Below are 26,095 nucleotides of genomic sequence, written 5' to 3'. Positions count from 1 at the left end.
TAATTCCTAAACCCATTTATCCAGCCTCCAATAATGTCCTGTAGGGGAAAGGATGCAAAACATCACAGAAAGCTTTAAAAATGACACTAAGAAAAGTGACCAACCTTGACACTAGACGGTTCGCAGGTTTGCTGATGCATGCTCCGATGACCCCAAACACAAAACTCTTTCAAGATGGTCTCTACTCACTATGCCATATACTATTAAAAACGTTCACACAATTGGCAAGGCTCTCAAGCATGACTAAAATCATCTCCAAACTGCCCTGTCCTCTTTTACGATTACAGGAAATAACCCAGTACTGTTTTACTCAGGATTAGCCTTTGGAACTGTTTAATACACACACATGTCATATGAATACGAGTTTTGTTTATGTCTGTAGTTTTTAAAAATCATTTTATGAAAGTCTGCAAGGAAATGTGGCTGTCTTAAACATAAGCACATGAAAAAAGATGCTGGGAGAAATTGATTGACCGCATCTTGTATTTTCTGCCCAGTGAGAAGGGGCTTTGATAGAACCAACAGATGCAACAACATATCCGTGAAACACAAGAAGGACAGACAACACTGGGACCTCAGTCTTTTGGAGAACCCCCTCTCAATTTCACAGAGGCAGACCACAGACTGAGCCCGTAACCTGACTCAGGACTCTGTACAGGCTGAACCATGACCAAAGGACCAAAGATATATGCCCCTTTTTACCCAAAACTATGTACATTTGGACCACGGGACCTGGGGTCTAAAAGAAGTCGCTGGTAATGTTTGGGGCCAAGTTTCGGGGCCAAATTACCAATGGCGTACTCACACTCGGCCGATGGTATAGTGCCTGAGCCCATTTAACACCTAAATGGTGCTACGCTTTGCTAGTGTGAGCGCGCTGAATCGCGTCTCGTCTTATTTCTAAAATGCGAGTACGATGAATTGTGGGTGATGTGTTTAGCAGCTCTGTGCAGTCCAATGAAGCATGAAGCCTCCGAGTGCCATCGCACAGAATCATAATATTCCGGGGACCTCGCTGCTGTTCACACACAAACACAATGGGCCACAGGAACCTTTTAGTTCCAGCAACTACAAACTAAACGTTCCTGGACATTTGGTGGCAAAGGGGCTACAGAGTTGTGCTGTCATGCCAGGAATCCCAAACACTGTGATCCAGCGAAACAGCCTGAACTGCTTCAGTAAACTGAGAATTCCAAAAGGGTCTAGTTTGCGCTGTGGGCAGTCTGTCACGTTGTCCTAAAACAGGTGATGTAACAGAACTGTTAACTGCTATATTTTAATAACCTGCACACATGTGATACATCCAATGGCCAGATGTTAGAGATTCACTGATACCACTTCCTCTTTTATCAACCCTGGGACCACCCAAGTAGTCACCGATTCCCCCTGAACCTTGCAGCCATATGGCATAACAAGTAGAACCTATTCTATAACAATCCAATACAATGGCTAAAGTAAGGCTTTTATTATGGAGGAAGAAAGTAATAGAGATAGAGGTTGTTCCATTGGCTGCATGTGTGAGGCTAAGTGTTGACTGAAACAGTTTGGAATTGATACCGATGCGCTTTATATCCAAGTTGGACATGTGACAAAAGGCTGCTAGATCCTTTTTGATGAATATCACACTTCTGTCTCACACATGCATCTGATAAGGTGAAGGGTGAGGGACAGAAACAGTGTCTTCTAGAACACGGTTAAATGTGATACACTGATTTACAGACGTGGATGAAAGAAAAACCCACAACGGTCACTGAAATAACTCGAAACGGACAAAAGTGATGTTTTTTTAAACACAGGAATTTGACAAAATGCATGTAGGCCAGCTACAAAGCTTCTGGGAGACAAAGGAGCTTTTCGGCAGGACAGCTTTCTATCAGTTCTACGTTTACAGACACAAACATGAAGTATGCAGAGAAAAGAACACCATGCCTGCTGTATTGGAGGAAACTCAGGCTGGTGTAGAATGAAATCTTCAGACCACCAAGACATTCCAGAGTGAAATATGTTGCCTTGCGTCAGAAAGCTCAGTCTTAGTCGCAGGTCCTGGGTCCTCTGACAGTACAATCACATGCAGTGTGGACAGGGTACCCAACACACCTGAGAGAGCTGAAGCAGTTTTCTCATACCTGTCGACAGGTGCAGGAGTCTGATAGGAAATTACAGGAAGTGTTTGATTGCAAAAAGTGCTTCAAAAGCTCGTGCAGCAAAATATTAGGTTAAAGCAGGGGTGTCCAATGTGTGGACCGGGGGCCATTCACGGCCCGCTGCTGTTTTTTTTGGTGGCCCTCGGCGCAAAAATACAATGTAACAAGAAAATTAAAAAAACAAGACCGCTAATCTTACAAGAATAAAGCCAAACTATAAAGAGAGTAAAGTCATAAAACAAAGAAAAACTAAGGATAAAGTTGCAATTTTTGCAAAATTTGGTTTGGAAAGGTTATAATATTACAATGATAAAGTCAAAATTTTATGGGACTGAAGTCATAATATTAAGAGAAAAAATGTGCAAAGAGAAAGTTGAAATGTGTGTAAAATATAAAAGCAAACATGTACTGTAAGGACGTAAAGTTCATATTAATAATACGCTTTGTCACCAAGAGTACAACACAACCTGAGATGCAGGCTGTGTTTTTCTTTAAGTATAAAAAAAATGTCTTGATTTTTCAGCACGTGGCCCTCGGTGGAAAAAGTTTGGACACCCCTGGGTTAAGGGTTTGTCCAGGCCAGTTTCATTTATTCGTTTTTTTTTAAGTTCTCTTGAATCACAATTCAAAATCAATGTCTGATTCATATTTCTTGATTTTGAATTGATACTTCTGTTTAATCAGTTTTGTCAGCGAATCTTTTTCCTTCATTGGTTTGAGCGTGCCAATAAATACCACAACGTGTGTACAAACTGAATTGAGTTTTTAAAAAAATAGTACCACATTTGAATTCCATTTTCTTGAAGTTATGATCATGGTCATTGAGCACGTGAGGTAAATAAATGTGATCCAATCCAATCCAATGATACACTGCAGACCTGGTCCCATCAATCATCTACCAAGTAGGGTCATAGGTTAGGGTTAGCGGGGCTCACAGACAGGCAGGAATCGATCTGTGATTCCTCACCTGCCACCTTACCTTCTCCCGACCCACAGACCATTAAAGGATTATATAAGACAACTTGCTCATCCTTATGACAAGCGAAACAAAAAAAAAAGAAATCAGGAAGGGGGCAAACAATTTTTCCTTTCAGGATGATGAATACATAAATGCCAGGGGCCGTTTTCACTGCCGTGCTGATGAAGATGGTCGTGGTCAAAATATTATGTCATCAAAAATGACACACTCACAACAATAATGTTTAGTTGAAATTCTTTGAACCCATACATGCATGAATACATTGAACATTGTTTCAAAGTGTGGTGTGGATTCCAAACATTACAGCACAGGGGTGACACTCTCACCACACCCACACACAAGTTAGATCGAGCTAATAATGGAAGATCAACAACAGACCTAACATCACAGATACTGCTACTAAAGCGCCCTCATTGTTTTCGCTTTGCACCAAGTTTCTCGCCAACAAGCAGAAAGAGTAAAGCGGTGGCCTTTACAGCCGGGTCACAGCAAAGCGGAGCCACATTTGCAATTAATCTGACGTCACCATCTGAATTCAATCACTTTGCCAAAATGCTGCATGCCGGTAAACAGACCAGAGTAATATTCACTGCTTTAAGTCATTACTTTGATGACGGTCACACACAGCAACACACAACAGGAGCTTTTGCATGTGGTCTGAAAGAAGTGCAATATCAGAGCTGGGGTATCGGGCATAGTAAGACTGTCGAGAAGACAAAGAGGAGAGACAATCACCTCGAGTAAATAGTCGTGTTGCATTTAGTCACAGTGCAGTGGACCTAGATACACATTTAGCACCTGAGCAACATTTTATTGACTCGATCTATGAGTTAATATCGCATTAACAACAATTTAGCAGTAATAACAGGAATGCTAATAACTCACTGTACTGAATAGAAGAAAGTGACCACTTGTATTGTGTGAACAACGGGGATAGCCCTTTGAACATTGACTAGTTTAAGTGACAGAGCAGTAGTAAAAGGACAAGCCCAGAAATGAACTGCTGACAACATCCGATAGTTAATGAATTTTTAAGCGATAAGCCATCTTCATCTGTTCATTTCCAGATATTAAACACCAAAATACATACATTGCAAATATTACTACTGCAGAACAGGGGGCATGGCATTTAACTCTAAAGGGGGCTTTCTGACACTTGGCACTGCCTCCCACACGCATGTACGCTCACACCCATTATACACTGAAGCCCTTGCAGAGGAGTAAAAATACAGTAGGAGTCTGCTGTTTGCCATTCACTGGCGAGTGTGTGCAGATGAGTGGTATTTGGAATAACAACGAGCCTTAGCACTGCCACCTGCACAGCCATCGGTGAGCAAAGTTGACCCACATTCTAATGACATCCCAGGGAATTTGGCCTTGACTGAGGGGCGGTGGTGGTCGAGTACCGTATATTACAGTATTTACATATGTAGTATGTAGTAGCTCGTACATATTTTATTTAAACGGACAGAATTGCAAATTCTATCGCAGTTAAAACTGCATTCTATTCCCAGAGTGTTTACAGCGCAAATCACGTCCCTGCTTCAATTTCGCATTAAAGGGACAGATAGTTGTGTGACATCCCCGTCAGCAGTGCAGTACATCAACAGTTACTTATCTGAATAATATCTGAATATTTCGACGGGGCATGACTCGGACCCCAGTCAACATTCTCCTGATATTTTGTTGTCTTATACTCCAAAATGACCCGCAGAAATAATTCCACGTCGTCAAAAATCTAGACGAGCTTTTGAAAGCGGAAGACGATGGGCTCACGCGCATGCGTTCTTTCTTCTTCTATAGTTGTCACGTGGTCCCGTCTGTGTGTCGGTTTAGAGCGCCACACTTAGGTGTGCTTCCCATCCCGTGATTGGTTCCCGTCTGAATGCAACTATTTACTAATCCAAAAAGAATCCCAGGACCATTTCTGTGAGGACAGGGCCAAAGAAAGGACCACCTTTAAAGAGCTGTCATGTAACTAAAAGCGTTTAGGGGCCAATTACACTTCCAGGTAAACAATCTGATATGCGAGCAGGGGCAGAGATTTTGCACAGAAGTCTGACAACCTGTCACTCTGAAAAAAGGACGGTGTAGCAGCCCAGACGGGGCAGAGGTTTATGTACGGTTTAAATGCCTGAACTAGAGCCATAAGCATGGATTTAGATGGTATCTACCTGATGGATGAACTCAAATCTCTCATGGAGGGAATGTGGGCCAAAAGCAATAATGTTACACTCTTTGTAAAACATGGCCAAGCATGAATGCCCAGCGTGCTGGTCCATTCAGAGAGGCTGCTGTTGTTAGTGCCTCACGGTGTTCTGTAGCAAAAGAGGAAATACTGGGCATATTGAGTTGACTTCTTAAAGGGTTTAACTTACAAAAGCACTTGCATGACTTGGGAGTCTCACGCAGGTCCAGCGCTCTCACACGATCCTTTCACATGTTAATGCCGTATTTCAGCAGGGTGATGTATAGTGCTTCTATTGATGGCTGCAATGTACACTTCAGGCAACGGTGTTTGACAAAAAGTCCACTCATTGGTAACATATGACTCAAAGAATTATTTGGCTATGAGTTATATTATTCTGAATATGAAAGGTTTCACAGTCTCTGAATGTTCTGAACTCCTGTTTTGTTCCCAGTGTTGCACTGAGCAGAAGAATGTTTCCATGGTGTAGGTCTGCACGGATAGCGTCACTTCGGTTCATGTTGTCCTTCATGCTGAAATTTTGTTGAAGCATCTCTGCTGGGCGGTTAACGTGGTTTCCGGTTTACGAAAAGATTTTGCCTCAGTTGGCGTACATGTCCTGGTCAGCGTACAACACAGCGCGCGTCTTGTCGTGGAAACCCGAACCGGATGTCCTAGTCCCCTACCTCCGTCGCTCGTCTATGACGCCATCACCAGATGACTCTGTAATTCTTTGCCCGCTAACACAGTTATGCTACGAGTCTCTGCTTTTCTTATTGATCACAGCTGCAAAATAACCCACAATGGAGTCAAACAATGTTCGTATTTTGATAAAGGAGGCAAGAAACACGACTGAATTAAGGAAATAACTCATAAGAAAGTATGAAGGTGTAATCCGTGTGGATGCCCTCTCCCTCGCTGCTCATAAAACTATAACTGTGCTCTATTCAAAGTGTTTTGGAGTGTCTGGAACAGAAGAATTGGATTTGCATTATTTCTTAAGGGAAAAATGTATTCAGTTAGAGTAAGTTTGGGTTTGAGTCAGACCTTGAGGTTCTACCGTAGTGCGCTCCATTTTGCTTCAAGACGCCCCGCCTCTCGCCCAAAGTCAGCTGGGATAGGCTCCAGCATACCCCCGCAACCCTAATTAGGATATGGCATAGCAAATGGATGGATGGATGCTTCAGGGCACAATCAATCAACAACCAATTCCACACAACTGACATTAAGTGTTCATGCCCATCCTTATGTAGCGGTCTCCAGAAAAGAATGTATCTGACAATAGTCAAATGTTTCTTTCATTCCGAATCAGAAAACATACTGTTATTTCAACAATTTTGTTTTCTTAGTTCCCGACTTAGGTTGCTTTCTCACCAATTAAGCCGACCGTTTGTAATCAAGCCTAACAAGTCAGTGAGCGGTAACTCGAACTGTCAGATTTTCAGAAGTTCCACACAAAATTTGTCTCTCTGGGTTTGCTGGCGACAGCAGTCTTGTCTCAGCTAATCTTAAAATGTCAAATGATTACCTGCAGGGAGATTTGTTTCACTCCTGCACCTCCTTCATTGAAAACAGCTTTCTCATCTGACACTGATTACACCTTTCTTGCCTAAACCGGCAGGCGTCTTGCTAACTCTGTCCTTTCTCCTCAGTTTACTGGCACAAAAGACGTGATAAGCCTGGGCAAAGTTCTACTTCTAAAGTTACTTCCTCTTCTTGTAGATGGTAAACTTTCCACATACATCCTTACTGTTATGCAGTGTTTCATAAAAACTGCACGGACAACATAAAGTCCTGAGGACCATGATTAACTATCACTACTTTACTCACAGCTACGCAGTTAATCAAGAATGTACTTTTTAGATGTTTTACTGCATTCTGAGGTTTACAATAATGATCACTAACTCCAAATACGCATCTGGCAATTAAACCATGAATTATCTGATGCTTCCAAACACTCTCTCCCATTACAGCCCTCTTTGTTGTCAAGTTGCAGCAACTTCCCAACAAACAGCTCTGGCCAAAGCTGCGTATCATGATGCATCAGGGGATGTGCAGCCAGCTTGCCAATGTGAGGACAACACAGGCCTCTCAAAAAGCAATTAAAGGAGCTAGAGCGTCATGATATTGAATGCAGGGGGGTGCATTCCTCTGAGAGAGCCAGTTGCAGTAGACTGTGAAATTCATATTGACTGCAGGGCCAAACACACGCAGGTAGGCAAGACAGTTCAGCGTTTTCTACTCAAACCAAAGACCAGCGTCTGCCTCAGACTGTGAATTATCTCAGTAGAGTTCATCCTTCGAAGATGTGCCAATTCTAAAGCAGCCAATGAGTAGCTACGCTACAATCCTGTTTCTGTGGCTTAAGAAGACACGCAGATACATGTGTTAAAAAAAAAACAACTTAGTGTGAAAAACTGACTAAAAATCATATTTGAAACATCAAACTGAAAAGGCTGAGTTCTGGACGTGCTCACTGATGTGTTAAATCCTGCTTGATTAAAGCAGGAAAGCAAGTTCAACAATGGACCGTGTGGGTCCGCTTAATTAAGTCAACTTGTTCCAGGGAGCACTGGGGAATGGAAAGCAAAGCAAACAGAGCGCTGCAGCTCGCTGCTTCTGCTTTTCACTGGATGCTAATCAAAGGCTTGATCTCCGAGCTGGACGGGCCTCAGGGATGTCGCTCTGCTTGGCTGATCCTGGCAATTTGCTCTTGATAATATGGTCTCTACCTCAGACCCCTACTGCATCCATCTCACCTAATCTGTACGGCTAGTAAAACACACAAACGCACACCGTGAAGCACACATCACCAGGGAATGATCACATAATGGCCGAAGAGTTATTACATGCCCCCCGCTTTGTTTATGAAATGTGTTACAAACGAGCAATAAATTCTAAATTTAATTAGATGAAATGTGTGAATCTTTTCAAAATGTGTGCCCTACGGTCAATGTCCTTTTAGTGGTTATCAGTGTATGATGATTAAAGGGCTGCTTAGAGGGCACCAACATTCGAATGCACTGCCTCTTCCTGCTTTGAGTTCGTAAGCGACACAGACATAACACACGCTCCTGCATAGTTAAGTTGGTTGTTAGGCAATGATAGCAATTTGGCAAAGTAATCGTGACAACAACATGAATGTAAATTGCTGGTGACGTCTTTGAGGCAGCTTTTGTGTGTACACGGCACAGACATGTACGTGAATACCAACAGTTATTTTATTTGGACCAAATAAAAATGTAAAACAATTTGTATGCACTTTAATTTGTAATTTTGACAAATACAGACTTTTTTTGTACAAGCTCATCTTATAAACCACTATTGGTAACATGTGCTAGCCACTCGTGGTGTTCTTATATTCTTGGTTGTAAAAACATGTAATTTGCAATTTAAGTCTATTTAAGGTGTAAGTAAGGTCCATCCATCTTCTTCTTCTGCTTATATGAGGTCGGGTCGTGGGGGCAGCAGCCTAAGCAGGGAAGTCCAGACTTCCTTCTCCCTGGCTACGTCGTAAAGCTCCTCCCGGCGGATCCCAAGGCGTTCCCTGACCAGTTCAGCGACAGAGTCTCTCCAATGTGTCCTGTGTCTTCCCCGAGGCCTCCTACCGGTCGGACGTGCCCTGAATACATCCCCGGGGGGCGTCCAGGAGGCATCCTGACCAAATGTCCGAGCCACCTCATCTGGCTCCTCTCAATGCTGAGGAGCAGCGGTTGTACTCCGAGTTTTCAGGTCAAAACGGCAAAGTATTTTATCGTTTCAGCCTTTCATCCACGTGTGAACAGCATTCTGGGTGACGTGAAATGGTATTTTTTGAAAACGGCTTCCAGAGTGGGAAAATCTGACAACGTTGGCTCGTCGTTGGCGTGTCGACAGGCAATATGAAAACGACGACGTCACCGACTCACCACAAAGTGAGCTTTGACGACAAACCAACATAATATCTGACTATTTTGACGGACATGACTCACCCCAGTGGACATTATCCTCATATCTTGTTGTCTTATACTCCACAATGACTCGCAAAAGTAATTCCACTTCTCGTAAGTCTCGAAAATCACACGACGACAGACTTAAGCGCATGCGTCCTTTCTTCTTCTATGGTTTGGTGTGTCACGTAGTTCCTCCCGAGTGTTTGTTCACAGTGCCACACGTAGGTGTGTTTGTGTATTACATGGTTTTCAGTCAGTGATTCGTTCCCGTCTGGATGTAACAACTAATCCGGCACCGTATGGACGAGACTTTTTTTTCAACCACCAATAAAAAAATCAGGATAGGGCCTAAGAGAGAGCCCAACACCCTACGGAGAGAACTAATTTCGGCCACTTGTAACTGCAACCTTTCCTTTCGGTCAATACCCAAAGCTCATGACCATAGGTGAGGGTAGGAACGTAAAGAGACCGGTAAACTGAGAGGTTCGCTTTTCGGCTCAGCTCCCTCTTCACCGCAACAGACCAATCCAGAGTCAGCATCACTGCAGACGGCGCAGAAATCCGCCTGTCGATCTCCATCCTTCCCTCACTCGTAAACAAGACCCTGAGGTACTTAAAGTCCTCCCCCCGACCTGAAGATGGCACTCCACCCTTGTAAGCAAGGTCAGCAAATGATTTAAATGTGTACTTCTGTAACATGAGTCTGGCCTGCTGATGATGGTCCTGTTCTTTAAAAAATCCCCAATTATCCAAACCACAAACCATTCAGTTAAACAAACTTGAGCATGTTGGACAAAAGCAGCATAGAGAGTCAAAAATGGGTGAAAAAGGGGAAAACAGGAACAAATGGTGGCAGCTGGGAATCATTCACCCACCCATGCATGCATCCATCCATCCATCCAACGGTGTGTTGTGGCGCTTATGCAGTTCAGAGTAGTAGTGGCTGAGGGCGATGGGGGTGCTGGAGTTCCAGCTAACTAACTAACTAACTAACTCACTAATAATCCGGACTGGCCGGTCAATCGCAGTGAAATTGAGCCCATGCCAGCTCGATAACAACAAATCAAAAAGAGTGAAAGAAAGTATGAAATGAAACATGATTAAGTCTTACCTTTGAAGGAGATGAAGACGCGAGGTGCAGCAAGTGGTTCATTGCTCAGTGGGTTACCCAGAGCAAAGCCGCACAGCGCCAGGAGGGTTTGGACCGTCCACAGACCGTCCAGCTGCATAGTCCACCAACCAGTAGCACGCAATCAGTGATTTAAAAAAAACAAATCTGTAGGAAAAAATGGAGCCAATGAGAAAATACTTTAACAACTTCACATCATAAATGTGCTAGAATATTATCCTGTTTGTGTTCATTCATTTATGCGTCATGTCAACTCAGCTGCTTCCGGGGGACTCGTGCCTGCACGTTTTGGAGGCACTGTCCTGAAATTAACTAAATCCGTCCCACAGACATTGAGCGCTGCTGCAGCCAGGCCAAACTTTTGGGAGATTTTGTCCATTTGGTAAAAAATGTGTGTGCGTGTATGGATGTCACAGTTCAGTATGTAAATATGTCAATGGGAGTCACATCATGACATTTGCATAGCAAACTGTGGTGGTCAGCAATGATCTTGGGTTCATGAATGACGGCCACCGGAGAGCAATGACAATACTGAATCTTTAGTAACCGGGAAAAAAACGCCAAATTCTCCAAGTCATCAAGCTGACCCCCGCTGAGTGAACCCGGCGATTGCTTCAATGCTTGTGCTGCCACACACTCTGTACATTTGCAGTGTCCACTTCTCAGAAGTCAGTAAAGACAAAGGTCTATCAAAGTGCTTGGCCCGAGGGGATTTATGACCATAACCAGCTGTTTAAACCTTCGCTTTTTATTGACAATTTGCTAACCAACCAGCCGTTTATTCTGAGACAGAAGCCGAGTCCTTCACACCAGCAGATGAAATCAAACAAGGCACTGAGGGCAAATTACACCAAGGAGAGACTCAGCAACAGAACGCACTAACTGTGCATGAAAGGGAAACACATTTAATATAAGGTATTTCACATAATAATTCATTTACCAGTTAAAATTAAACCTTCCAGTTCCAAATTAACGGATTGCATTAAGATATTTGCAGGTGAAGTCATTTACAGCATGTCTGAGCAGCCACATTATGTACAAACAAAAATAACCTTCCAATTTGGCACTACCTCAACACACAATAAATCCCTACAGGTTGATTAGATAGGTGACATTTTTCAACAACTTTTTTTTAAGGCTGAAATATGAAGCAATGACACATAAAGAATACACATAAATACAAATGTTGAAATAAGACCTAGACTGATCCGAATGTGGCAGACTGGCAGTCTTGGCTACACATGGGAACAGTAAACAGTCTGGTGAGGTATTAGCGCTCAAGTTAAGCTGAAAAGCAATTCTGTTTCAGTACATTATTATACTGTTTTACTCAACAGAAAAAAAATATATCCAGTCACATAGTTGTAATGATACATTAAAAATGTAGGCAGCTTACAAGCACTCACAAGAACATTACGGTAAGATAACGACATCTAATAACACCTACCTGGTTGTTAAAGCTTTCCGATTATGGGCCAAACTTCACAGCCAGTCTGGCTCAGTCATTGAAAAAAAATCCAATGTATCGATCACGTCCGTCTCCGCGTTGAAATCAATAATATTATTAAAATCCCGGTGCGTCTTCTGAACGGTCCGTCTTCAGGGGCAACCGTGTACCTGTGCGTCCTCACCGCTTGGTTGTTACTGAGCAGGATTCACTTAAAAGGGAAATGTTTCCCTACTTGTCAGAGCACTGGAGGCGAGCGGCCACAATCCACATCTCGTGGGGGAAAAAAACCCCAGCGTGAAACAAAGTCCCCGTGGTGGAAAAGAGGTCCGGGCACACAGCGTGGGTGTCTCACTAAAGTTGGCCACTCCTGACTGGAGCGAGCCAGGGCGGCGAGCAGGTGTATGCCGAGGCCGACTCGTCTTGAACACACCCACGGGGCGGGCAACACTGAGGCGAGCCGCCCCTCCGCCAGCCTGGGCTACATGCTTTCCTCCGGCTTTGTCTCTGCCCCTCAGATGTGCATGGAGGCACGTAACTCCAATACTGGACTTGTAATTCCCCAAAACATGTTTTGTATCATATTTATGTCTATCATTGGGTTTAAAAGTGGTTTGTATATCACTAGGGTGCGTTCACACTTGTCATTTTTGGTTCGGTTAAAACGAACTCAAGTCTGTGCTGCTAGTATGGTTTGTTTGGTCAAGTGTGAATGCAGTAGTAATGAGTCAGTCGCGAACGAATCGGCTCTTTGAAATTAAAGATAGGAGTTGGTTCTCGTCATCGGGAGCCAATTGGGAGCTGATTTGTTTTTAACTCTATTTTTTTTTCTGTTAAAGGCGAAGGTCATCAGTCAAGATGTGTGGCAGCGTCACTGTGTACACACTGAGCGGGGGGAGGGGCTTTGGGTTAAACGCTGTGATGGCCGATTCGTTCGTGAGAAATTTGTATGACCTATTTTGATCTAATTTGTCCATTGAGATGGGTTTTTAAAACATGTTATATTTTTTAACGGTTAATTGAGGTTTAAATAAATCAATTTAAATAATATCATGTATTTTTTTACATTGGTAATTCATTTTACATAACACACCTAATTTGTAGCTCTCCGCTACTCAGTGCTCCTCACCTTGCCCTCCCAACTACAAAGAGAGCCTATCAGCTCATGCTAAACAAGCTCAAACACAATGCCAACCAATCAATGTCCACACCAAATATGACTAATTAATTACTCGCAATTCATGTTTTATTTGACAAAGCTAGGTAAAACTCTAAATAGTGTCTTCGCATATGCCGAAAATGCCTTTTAACGCCGATCACAAAAGCCGGCTCATACGATTGCAGCCTGTACTCCTGCGTGTAGTGTAGTGCCTTGCCCGAACTAACATTTTGGGTAACGCCCTCCACCTACTTTCCACTTTCCGCCGTGTGGAACTTACCTGCCAACACATGCCATGAAAAATATCTTGTTAGCATGTTAAAAAGCTTTAATTTAATACAGAATATGAAGAGAAAACACTCGACCGAGTACGGTGAGTTCTCGGTGTGATCGTCAGTCAAACGGTAACCAACGTGTAGCCAAAGCGCTGGACGGCACTCGGCCGTATGCGTGCGACTCTAAGTTTCACGAGTGATATATGTTCTCTTGAAAAGTTAGTCACATGTGTTTTTGTCTGAATGAAGGTGATTTTATGGTTCCTTTTTTCATATCATATCATCAAAGGTCAGGGGTCCAGCCAGGAATTAAAAAAAAATCAAATAATTATTCATTGATTACTAATTTTAGTAGCAATTACCTATTTTTTGGGCCCCCTGGCAGTTAGGGGACCTTGGGATTGTCCTGACGTTTCCCCATTATCAAACCCTGGCCAATTGCGCTCATTATAAATAAATGGAAACATTTATAATGAATCTATTTCACCCATGGATGATCGGTTTCAGAATCGGCAGCATGAAACCCTGATCGGAGCATTCCTAATATTAATTGGATTGGCATGATTCTTGATGGGGGAAATGTACGATTCACTTTTCAACTGCCCTCTTGGAACAGATTTGGAACGAAAACCGAGGTACCGCTGTATAAATGTAGAAAAGTTTCTCAAGTGTGTATTGTAGCAATTACACGGACTGGAAGAAGCATAAAGGTCATGACCTTGTTAGGTTGACTGTATTATGTTCAAGTGTGACCTGCCAAGTCAATTTGACTGACTTAGAGCGCGGACAATTCAAGTGAATGTTGCTCCAACTTATCAAGAATTAAAAGTCTTATCTGCAGTTTTTTACTTGTTCAATAGAAAAGGGCAAGACGTGTCCTTCATTTGACGAAAGGCTGAAATGGACAATAACAATGTTGAATTTTTCTTTTATTCAAACCATGATTGGGTGCTTAAAAGTCGCTGAAGCTCATTTAGAATAAGATTGTCCCACTTTTAATCACACGCCATTCAATGTCTTTTCACATGCACACTATCTGCACCTTATTCAACCTGCTTCTTTATTAAGCATCCTATTCACCATCAAGCCCATTTGAGGTGGAAAAGTTTGTCAGGTGTTCAGCCGTCAGCTCAATGGGGTCAAAAGGCTCTGTCCTGTTCATCTTTTCTTCCACATGAAGGCAGGATGTTGGCTCCAAAGTCCCAAATCCCCAAACTGGCCCAACATAATGAATCGTTTTACAAGTGACTCGGCTGAGAAAGGACTCAGTCAAATGGCAGTGAGAAGACGTCTTCCGCTTCAGGACAACTCTTCTATTTGGGATCAATGGTAGAATTCTTCAGAGGCGAGGGCTTCAGCTTCCCTAAAGCCATGTCGTCCCACATTCCCGATCCATTCAAGACCTCCTGAAAGGATCCAAACCATCGACTGCCAGCCCTGACAGCGTATGTAGTGTAGACACATGCATGAAGTTTCTGCTTGATGGAATTCAAAGTCGAGTTGTGTACTTTAGCCCAAAATGCTCCATGCACTTAAATGGTCTTTCACAAGAGTATTTTGTGATAAAAATCTCGCCATGGCATGATTCACCCCTCCTGCTGACACCTTTCTAAGCGGTGTATGAAATTGTTTAATGTTGTGCAGAGAAACGTGCATTCCTGCTGAGATGTGAGCAGTGATTTCTCAGGGGCCGTGCCTGGGGGGCATGAAGAGATGGCAGGTGCTAAATCAGCATTCAGAATTCTTACATAGTTCAGGAGATGATGTGTCACAAAATCCCACTTTTAATACCGTACATGTGGGCAAAGGGGGAACACGAAAGCATTCATTTGAGGATGCTGTGCATTTGTGTTGTTCTGAACCGTGCATCATTTTGAAGCTATTGTTTTCGTCAGCAAAGTGAACAAAGCAAACACGCTCAATTATCAACAATAATGATGTGGCAATGTAACCAATATTTTAAGTTTAGCTGGCGGCGGTGTAGAAATACATTGAATGGTATTGTACGATAACTGAGAGAGTGTACAAGAACCGACGTGAAATTGAAAACCGAATCACAGGAAACCTGGGGCATTCAAAAACAGAGGTTTGGCTGTGCTTAAGCGGGCCTTCCATCCCAATGTACATGTTACCACGTGCACAGGCTCCGCAATTTTTGGGAAATGTGTTGGACGTGGGCAGCACGTAGAGGAAGTAGGGTATCAGAGTGTGTCGTACTTATGGAGCAAGTGATCCGTGACGCCCACGTGCTTTCCGCTCGCCTTCTATTGGCAGCGTTTAGATCGTGAGTGCGGTGTGCGTCTCGTGTGTGCTAGGTGCGCTTCATGCAAGGCCGTCGTATGTTGTACTCACTGAGGACATACGTGTGTGGGCACCGTACGAGGCTCGTGCAGCCCACTCACTTCGATTGCAAGTTGGGCGTACTGGCTTCCAACGGCACCTAGTGCTATTGTGACCGATAGAACCAGAGTGTACAACGGGAAGAGCCGACCCGCCTTGACCGGGCAAGGTGCAGTAATGTCGGATACGTTATGTGAGCAGCCGGCGTGCATCCACGGAGGTCGGGAGAACCAGAGTGTACAGCTGGGGGAGGGAGGAGCCACTGCCATGGTCCGGCAATCTACACAATGTGCTTTTAAACTTGCGACTCCTCTGCCTTGCCCTTGCAACCTGGCTGCGTGCAAGGTTTGGCTTTGTGCATGCAGAAAATAATTTGCATCCAAATTTTTGTCCTATACGAGCATTGGGTGCTGTCTGGGGGGGTGGGTTTGAAAGTCTGTGCGGGCCACGTGCGTGACTCTTGCGATTGTCCCCATTTTTGCACGTAGCCAGCACGTAGGAGCACGTATGTCGGATGTAAGGCCCGCCTCATCTTGAACAGACAATTGTCGGTGTGTAGCCCAACAAAGCAATCACCAATGGAGGAAATGGGTCGTGTCACACTGCAGACAAAACCATAAAAGTATCTTGGATCTGGTTTCTTACAATAATCAATCAAATAATCAGTGCAACAATATATTTAATGACTGGCTGAAAATGTATCTTGACAGAGTGCTAGTTGTCAAGGAATGTACAAACCATATCTGATCGAGTCCATGCGTTGTCACGAAGCAACCAGAAGTTTGGACTCTTAAAATTTAATTCTGGCAGAGTGGCAAAAAGCAGAGATGTGGACTCGAGTCATGCGACTTGGACGGGAGACTCAGACTTTAGTGTGTCAAGCGTCTCGGGGGGGGGGGGTTCACAAGTGAGGGAAGGTTGGAGCGTGAGTTCAACAGGCGGACTGGTGAAGAGAGAGCTGAGCCGGCAGGCAAAGCTCTCTGAGTGCTTCTCTAGTTGCAGTAGGATCGAGTAAGGAACTCAAACAATGCACTGAAATAGGGCGATTTCAAGAAACAGTACAAGCAGTCGACGTTTACAAATACAAGGAAAAAGACACCTGAACCACTGTGTGCATACGATGATACGCTGACTACCAGCTCTTCATTTCTGGTGAGTACTTTGTCTGTACTGTGCTTTGCTTCTGCCTACTCCTTTTTGGACATGCGGAACTGTGGATTGTGTTATGTGATGCGCTCCAGTGTAACTCCAAAATGGAGTCTTCAAAAGAAGACGGCTTTTTTATGTGGAACAACTGACAGTTTGTGTGGATCTTGTGAATGATTGTGACTGAGCTAGGACTCAGTAATTAAAGTCTACACACGACGGCTTCATTGATTGGAAAAACCAAACTTTTTCGTGCATGAAGCTTCTACTTGAGTCTGTAATTTGGCCGCTATATGCGGTCAGATATTGACCAAGGGAGACAAAATGGGTGGCCGCTGGCCGCGTTGGACAGGTGACTGCTATACACAGGGTCTATAAGATGTAAATTTCCTGCGGGGGATTTTTCAGTGGCTGCTATAGGCAGGTGGCCGTTCTATAAAGGTGGCCGCTAAGACAGGTTTGACTTGTACTCATTTGACTAGGTTGTGTAAATGTGGCCGTAGTCCTCTGAACATAATACTGATTCCTGCAAGAACCACGTAATAAACTTTCTCGTCTCACCGTCACTCACACAAACATGCATGTGCATGCACGTTGCACAAAGCTCTGACTGCTTAGTGGCACCACGACATTAAAAATACTTCTGAGATCTGAGAAGGGTAGCACTCATTTTTTGTCAGTGGGAAACAATTTCCTGGCAGCAGGCTGCAGCGCATGTCCTCAAAGTTATCAGCATTTTAATGAAGTCACTGCATGCTGTTGGACTGAGGGCTCAGACCACCTTAACTTACTTCTCCAGTGGGTTTGGCGCCTTGGAGCAACAGTTTCCTCTGCTGTTCTTGGCAGCTTGTGGGGCTTCATACACTTTTGCAGGCTTACTGCCACTCTGCCCCCCACTCCAGGGAACCACAAGCCACAATGGGAAAAATGAAGGAAATGGCTTTGATTTCCTTCCACTTTTCACACATCAAATGAATGAGGGAAATAGACCGTATGCTGGTCTTGTACAAGCTGGATAAACAAACTCACAGTGTGTTTATATACTGTATACGTATGTGTGTATGTATGCACTGTCATTTGCAATTATGAATGCATTGGACACAATATATTGGGTATTTTGAGAAGCAGGTGAGTTCATTTTGACCCTCCGCTGTGCTACATATGTGTTGACATTACGTGAAAGGTAAATATTCTCTAACTGAATAAAATCACAAGCCACTGCATTAGCCCTGGCGGAAGTAGCTAACCCAATTTTAGATTCTCAATACACCTCTGTTCTCGAGTATATTTTTTAATGTCGCGATAAAATTTGAGCAAATAAACCATCTACCAAAGTTTGACTGGTGATTTCAGCAGAGCATCCAGCTTTTTCTAAGGCTCCACCATGTCATGTATGAGTCATGTGCAGTGTACGACGTTTCCTCTTTACACCAACTCTCTGGGCGGTGCGGTGCAACAACAGAGATGCTCAAACCCACAGAAGAGTTTTAAACTGGATTACATCATTGAATTATTGCCATGTACTGTAAGCATGCGTCATCAGTCTTTTTTACACGTGCAGTTTTTGTTTTTTTCATGTCACAGAAAAACAGAGATGTCGTACAACGGCACATCTCTTAACTCATTCAATCCCAGCTATTTCTCAGAAGACAACCCCTTCAGCAGTACCGACCATTTTAGACGAATCTTTCAAGACACACAGAATCTTGTGTTCTACATAAACCAATAGAAACATTACACTCCCGTCTTTCATCAGGAAAAAAGTTTGTTTCTACCTTTTTCCGTTCTTTAGTAATCAGCAGTAGAGCGTACGTAAGTTTCAGGAAAATATCAGTTCCCAACTAGAAAAGGGAGAAAAGCAGCTTCTTGTGAAAAGATACATTTCAAGCATAACTTTCACTTTCACAAATATTTGTTTGCTTTTGTGACCGCTCAAATATCTAAACAACTATACCAACATAAACAACACAAAAATGTCTTATGTGTGATTCAGTGTGATTCTCATTTGTGATGAGTTGCGTCATCACCTCTTTTTGCCTCTCACGCAGAAAAACGTAAAAGACGCATAAGTACGTTGTTGGGATCGGCTGTTCGGGATTATAAAAACGTACAAATACGTCTTTGGTATTGAATGACTTCATAAGAAAAATGAATAACAAACATTACATACCATCAATATGCTGACTAACATCTGATATTTCAAAAATGTCCGCGCTATAACCTGTCTGGAAATGAATATTGTTATTTAAGTTTGTGCAAATGCCCTGCGACTGGTTGGCGACCAGTCCAGGCTGTACCCTGCCTCTTGCCCAAAGTCAGTTAGGATGGGAGAAATGGAAATCCGGGCACATGCTAAGGGTTGCAAAGGAGCTTTTGGAGTGAAAAAACAATCATTTACCTAAATTCACTGTTAATTTTGGCCAATGCACAAAGGGCGTGTGTTCGAAAGTCATTTATTGAACAATTTGTTCCCATATATTCGTATTACTCCAACACATGCAACTATCTAAATTCAGGTTTAAGGACCAATGTGTTTTTTTTTCCATGGAGTCCAGAATTCCTGGCGGCACCCTTGTTCATGATAGAGTCATTTTGCAAATTCAGTCCAAATAAAATTCTGGCTTAATGAATGGGCACATTTCACAGATCTTTTGGAGTTGCAATAATGCCTTGACTTCCAAGAATCTAAAAAAAAGACTAGGATCTAGTCTAGGGATGTTCAGGGCATTTCCACGATATCGCCCTCTGACCTTACAGAGATGATGTGAGAACAGAGATGATTGTTCCACAAGGTGAACACGTGGCATTCCAACAGTGAACCTTCACTGAGGCGGAGGTCAGTGACAATAACGTACAGTATGTTATCAAATTTGTGCCCTCACCACTGGGTGATCCGTCACGCAGTTGACTTGGTCACTGCTTAGCTCTATGGATCCTTCCTGAGGATGTCATGGGACTCCTGATGGCTAAGATGCTTCCTTTGGTTTTCCACTCACTTCCTTCCTTTCCGTGAGACAAATAGGTCACGACCCCCCCCCCCAATTTGACCTTCAATGTTTGCATTGGGGAGAAACTGTTGAACTCTTTTTACAGGTCAGATCTGACCACATACCTCTGCAAAGATACATACAAGGTTCAGTTTTTAGACTATGAAACTCACACCGTGAGTAAAATGAGTGAGTAAATCAAGTTTACGACTGAAGTGCTTAGACAACATGGAGAGACTGAAAGCCCGACTTGACTCTTTAAGTCAGTCTTTGGTGCTTTGTCACTGTACCTTTGGGCTGTTGGGCTGTTGGTATATCAAGAAGACGTTTCTGCCGTCTGTGGAAATGGAATTCGATTCAATTTATTGATATAGCGCCAAATCACAACAGCAGCTATTTCATTGCACTTTAACATGAAGGTCACAAATGACAACAGAGAAACCCCACATGAGCAAGCACTTGGTGATGGAGGCAAGGAAAAACGCCCTCTGGGGAAGAAACCTTGAACAGAACCCAGGCTCTGTGGGGTGGCCATCTGTCTCGACCGGTCGGGTTTAGATATAAAAATAGAGCAGAGGGACTGATGGTAGATCAAGCCAGAGGTCTTAGACTTAGTCCAAGGAACACATGAGTATAGATGAGCATATCAGGGGTCAGTTCTAACTATATGCTTTAGCAAAGAGATGAGTGTTGCGTTTACTTTTAAATAGGGAGATGGTTTCTCCAAAATCCATACAATCCTGAGTGAACATTTATTTGCACGTTGCTGCGCTGTAAACAAATGTGTTATGAATTTCATAGATTTTTCATACTGGCCTCTAAGTGACGTTATTTTCCGCACTCTCACATCAGACTTGGGTGGATACTTCCCCTCGAACGATTGGTGCTTTGTCAGGTAATGTCGCATCACATTTGCGCTTTTGACTGGCGCTACAGTTTCAGAGCATATCAGACACAGCGGTTTGGCACTGGATTCTGGAAGAATCAACATATATTGGTCCGTCCCTGCACATTTTTTCAACTTTTCTTACTTTTGAGCAAGCCATGGATCTCTCATTCACTCCTTAGCAAGAGAACAATTTCATTGGCTCATTTTGAGTGAAGTAATTACGCCCGCAAACTGCCACTGCGATCGGTCCGCGAGCATGATTTTCTATTATTATTATATTTCCCATTCACTCTAATTGGTCACGGGTCCGTTATGGGACATCACTGGCTACCGGATCCAGACCGAGGTCCGCCATTTGGTGATGGCTGCTTTAGAGACTTTACACTGATCTCATTGGCCGAGATCAATCCAGACAGACACAGAAAGCCTGCTGTTTTTTAGCTTTATTGACAAACTGTAGGCTATTAGGTCACTGGTTTATGTGGTATCTGAAATCCTGCTCATTTGAAGTGTACCTCACTCCTATAACGGTGCGATATCACCAAATCTCTGACATCTGACAAATTAACAATAAGTTGGCCAATTGAGAATCAGTTTGCAGTGTATACCCAGTATTTAATAGTTGTTAATATGTGGGCAGTTATCTTGATCTCTCCATAGGGACCAGTCAAAACAGCTCAAAACAGCTCTTAACATTACCAACTACAGCTTTTGTATCCCGTCGGACAGAATACACCCTTCCTCTCCAGCAGACACAGTCACACCACCCACGAAGAAACAAGAATTTTAAATTCAGAAAAAGTACTTAATCCAAACCATTTTTGGAGAAATAATTCTATAAAAGCCAACCAGTCAAACCAAAATAAATGCAAACTGAGTGACGACATGTCAACTGACGTCACAATGTCGACCCCATTATGCGCGTCCCTTATCCAGTGCAGAGACGTCTATTTGGCTCAGTGGAGCCAGAGAGGAAATAAGCTGAAGTGTTTTCCTTACATGCTGACGTCTGCCTCTTTCCTCTTCACAAGCTCATAGGACACCGGCGCCATGGTTACAGTTCCAATATTTACAGGTGTGCCCGATACGTACTGTGTTGGACGGTGCACCAATGTTGGAAACTAAACTTAGACTTAGGCAGACTTTATTGATCCATGAGGGAAACTGCTGGGTTACTTTAGCTCAATTGCAGAAGAAAAAGACATTCTTAAATAAAATGCAATGCAATATGAATATGATATAATAAAATAAAAATAACATAATATAAATAAAAAGAATAAAAGAATAGAAGTTAAACAAGATTTACAATAGTTTGTAAAAATGTGGTAAATATAAGTACATTTACACGTTAGACAAGGGAGGGCAGACAGAACACTGCAATGATGTTGTGAATTATCTTTTAGGCATGTGAGGTATCGTAGAGCTGGATGGTGTGTGGAATAAATGAAGTCCTGTAGCGTTTACTGTGGGAACGAAACTGGAGGAGTCTGTTGGAGAATGAGCTCTGTTGTCCGACTGAGTGGGTGGGTGGTGTCGTCCATGATGGAGAGCATGTTGTCCAGTGTCCTCCTGTCTCTCACTGTTACAAACGCCTCCAAGTGAGTGTCGATAACTCGTTCGGCTATCCGGATCAGTTTGTCCATCCGGTTTCTGTCCTTTTTGCTGGAGCTGCTCCCCCAACAAACCACAGCAAATTACAGCGCACTGGCAACCATAGACTGGTAGAAGATCTCCAGCAGCTTGCTGCAGGCTCCCACAGGAAGTAGAGTCTGCTCCTGCCCTTCTTGGAGACAGCATTGGTGTTGTCCTTCCAGTTCAGGCTGCTATTCATGTGGACTCCCAAGTAAGTAACTAAACTAACTGACTTCAAGTATGCTTACCAATGCTTCGTCTATCTGTGTGACTGACCGACAGTCGATTTGTGTTGATGAAAACCTTTCATCGCCCATCAATTTTTAGGTTGTTCCATTAAAGTCAGATCAGATTTTTCATTCTCAAAATGGTCCAATACATCTACATTGTGGTAACTACTTGTACACACTTGGATGAAATGAATATTTGTGCACAGGAGTGGCAGGGGATCGTTGTGTTACAACTCTGTGAAAACCCCTTGTCTTTATGTGTAGTCTGCCTAGTGCTGGAGGGGCAGACATGTCAAGCCCAACATGTCTGGGCTGCTCTGCCTCACATAATGTAGACTACACAACGCCAGCTCAACAAAAAAACCAAAGCCTGGATTGAATTATCTTCTCTGGGAACCAAGCAATTCTGTCAACACAATAAAATGATACTCACTATTTCAGGTTGGAGTTTGACATGTTATAACTAGAAGTAGAGAGAGTTGGGCTGTAATAGCAAGCAGATCACCCCATCTTGCATATGCTAAGACAGGATTTGGTATGATTGATTCTTTTTGAGAGTGAAATGGACGAGGCTGCACAACAGATCATTAGATCACCTTCAGTGTCCTTATTTTAGTCGTGTACACTAATGTGACAATAATGTTCTGAAAGTCCGTCATATGTTTCAATAGGTCACTAACAGTAGGATCGGAGACATGACGTACTTCATGTCAATGGTTCTCAACTGGTTTGGCTGCAGGACCCACCACTACCCTTAATGACAAGCAGCGACCCTAATTGCAGAAATACTTCAACTCAAATATCTTACGTCTAATGAAAGGACCGTGCAGTTGGAATTTGAGGTAGTGCAAAATAATACAAAGCAAATTTCATGAACATCCACAAACTCCAATTTATTTTGACAAAAAATTGTCTGTAAATGTCTATTTTGCTCCTGCTAACGTTTGGTCTCTACTTCCTCAGCAGGCACATAACAACAAAGACTCCAGTTGAGTTCCATTTCTGAGCCTGTACGTTGAAGAGCTGTAAAACTGACCAAACAAAAATGAAGCATGTCAATCAGAACCTTGCATGAGATGCAAAGTCATTTTTATCTGACATTCAACATAAGCAAAAAACATTTCGATAAACCTTGAAAATCCCATATTCGATTTTAGGGATTTTACATGGCAACTTCAAACACCTCCAAATCTGACAATTGAAGAGATAACGAAGATGCACATTCCACACATTCCAGTTAAACACCTGATATATAATAAATAGGGAATTTTAGTCTTCGATCCCAATCCGATTTTTTGGGCCTCAGATCCACTTTTGCGTCCTGATCCGATACTTGTTATAGTACTGTTATAGTTCATGCAACGGAAAATGTTTTTAACAACTAATTAAAGTAAACACAATACCACGTTTTTATAACGGTTATGTCACGACATTTAGAATTTGCTAGTATTGTTGTAAATCAACAGTGTGGTGTGTGTCGTGTGCAGTGATGACAGAGCCTATCATAACCACACAAAGACTGCAAATTGTTGGTTGCTTCTCTGAGAGACTGCTTTATGTGCTCGTGAGACGTACATGTTCACATATTTACAAGACAGCGGATAGTTAGACAGCGGGGTTATAATCGATGAAAAAATGAGTTGGAAATCTCATATTAAATATATACAGCAAAAGGTGGCGAGAAATATCTCTATATTGAATAAAGCAAAATATGTTCTTGACCAAAAATCACTCCACAGTCTGTACTGTTCCTTAGTATTAGCATATCTAACATATTGTGTGGAGATATGGGGAAATAATTACAAAAGCAATCTTCACTCACTCACTGTACTGCAAAGATCTGTGAGGATCATTCATAATGCCAAGTATAGAGAACATACAAACCCTTTATTTTTAAAATCACAGATATTAAAATTCGCAGATTTAGTACACTTTCAAACCACTAGAATAATGTATAAAGTTAATAACAACTCGTTACCCAAAAACCTCATACAGTATTTCTCAATCAGAGAGGAGAAATATGATCTTAGAGGAAAATTAAACCTAAAACATTTATATGCGAGAACTACGCTGAAAACCTACAGCATTTCCGTGTGTGGAATTAAATTATGGAACGGATTGAGTAAAGAACTCAAACAATGTACCGAGATGAGCAAATTCAAAAAACAATACAAGCAGTTGATGTTTGCTAAATACAAGGCAGAAGAGTCCTGATTGTTCTGTCAGGTTTGTTATTTTATTTTATTTATTCATTTTTTTTTTATTAATGAAATTTTATTTTTATTTTTTATTTATTTATTTATTTATTTTTATTTTCTTTGTTGTGTTAAAAAAAAAAAAAAAAGCTTTGTTCTTATTTATTTATTTAGTATGGTCATCATTATTATTATTATTATGAATGTTCTTTCTTTTTCGGGGGGAGGGCTATCTCACCGTTATCTATTATGTGTTATCCTATCACTGAAAACATGACATGGAAAGCAGGAAGTGAACAACATGTACTGTACAAGAGGTAGATTGGAAGGGGGGTAGGATTAAATAAGCTTTGCTTCTTCCTACTCCTTTTGGACATGTGGAACTGTTAAAGAATGATTCATGAGATGTATTCCATTGGAACCTTCATGTTCAAATAAACTAAACCAAACCAAACCAAACCAAACCAATAGTGGAAGCCACTAACGGCAATCATTTACCAAACTAAATTATGACAAAATTTAACTTTGAATTGTGACAAATAGACATTTGCTTGTTCAGTCTGCTATTTTAAAACACTATTAGTAACACCCGCGTGTCCTTATGGGTTTTTTTTGGTTGAAAAAAAGCCAAAGATAGACAGCACCTTTGATTATGGTTGAAAATGTCCCACCTCCACGAACACGGCATACGAGCATTGAATGTTAAGGTTTCACGTCGTGTACATCATCTGATGTGATCTGGCAACACAACGAGTCAAATTGTCTTCTGCTGACAATTTGCTTATTTGAATAGACTGTATAGAAGTTTATCATATATTACAGATTTCAGGATAAATATTACTGAAAATAAACAAATTGGAATAACATGCAGAGTGAAATAAGCTCTTTTGATCCTAATTTCAAATATCTATTCTTGCTTATATTTACACTTTTTGTTGTCTGGTGTTGTCACACGGCACTCCTTGAAATGACATTGGCTTCTATTGGATCAAAGCAAGGGCAGGAAACCCCATCCGACAGCAGAGTGAACTTTTCAAAGTACAAACTTGAATCAGCCAGTATTCAGATTGAGGAGGTCAGAGAATAGCTTTTGTTTTGTGTTTACCACAGGAGCTGCAAAGTACATTTTACTGTACGTCAGCACTGCTGGGGGAGTGATAAGCAAACTAGCTGTTATTTATCTTTAATGGTAACATTTACAAGAGCAATTGAACCCCTCAGTTGTTAGTGATTGAACAAGACATACAAGGAATAGTAAATAGAAAAACCAAAGCACCTGCAGATGCGTAGGTCAGTGAAGGAGTACACCATGGAGCAGGTGATCGGATAATCGCTCGATCTCCACGGCTGATTCACCTCACTGACGAAGCGCTGGATAGTGGCACGCAGCCGAGAGATGAGAGCAAAGAGATAGACCACCAGG

The 26,095-nt window shown here is 42.4% G+C and overlaps 1 protein-coding gene across 4 annotated transcripts in view; it reads right to left on the bottom strand.

The window, feature by feature from the left end:
* Positions 1 to 12,285, bottom strand: part of sema3fb (sema domain, immunoglobulin domain (Ig), short basic domain, secreted, (semaphorin) 3Fb) — a 77,233-nt gene extending 64,948 nt beyond the window's left edge. For 2 of the 4 annotated variants that reach the window (XM_054784146.1, XM_054784149.1), the window contains exons 1-2: positions 11,820 to 12,285; positions 10,355 to 10,519 (exon numbers count right to left, since the gene is read on the bottom strand). In XM_054784146.1, the coding sequence (XP_054640121.1) occupies positions 10,355 to 10,472 (118 nt within the window). In that variant the 5' untranslated portion in view covers positions 10,473 to 10,519; positions 11,820 to 12,285. The remainder of the gene's footprint in view (positions 1 to 10,354; positions 10,520 to 11,819) is intronic. The other 2 variants (XM_054784145.1, XM_054784147.1) reach the window with 1 other exon arrangement.
* Between the last annotated feature and the right edge of the window lie 13,810 nt (positions 12,286 to 26,095).

The sequence above is a fragment of the Dunckerocampus dactyliophorus genome, chromosome 8 (assembly GCF_027744805.1).
Source record: "Dunckerocampus dactyliophorus isolate RoL2022-P2 chromosome 8, RoL_Ddac_1.1, whole genome shotgun sequence".
Lineage (NCBI taxonomy): Eukaryota > Metazoa > Chordata > Actinopteri > Syngnathiformes > Syngnathidae > Dunckerocampus > Dunckerocampus dactyliophorus.
This window is presented reverse-complemented; position numbering and strand designations above follow the sequence as displayed.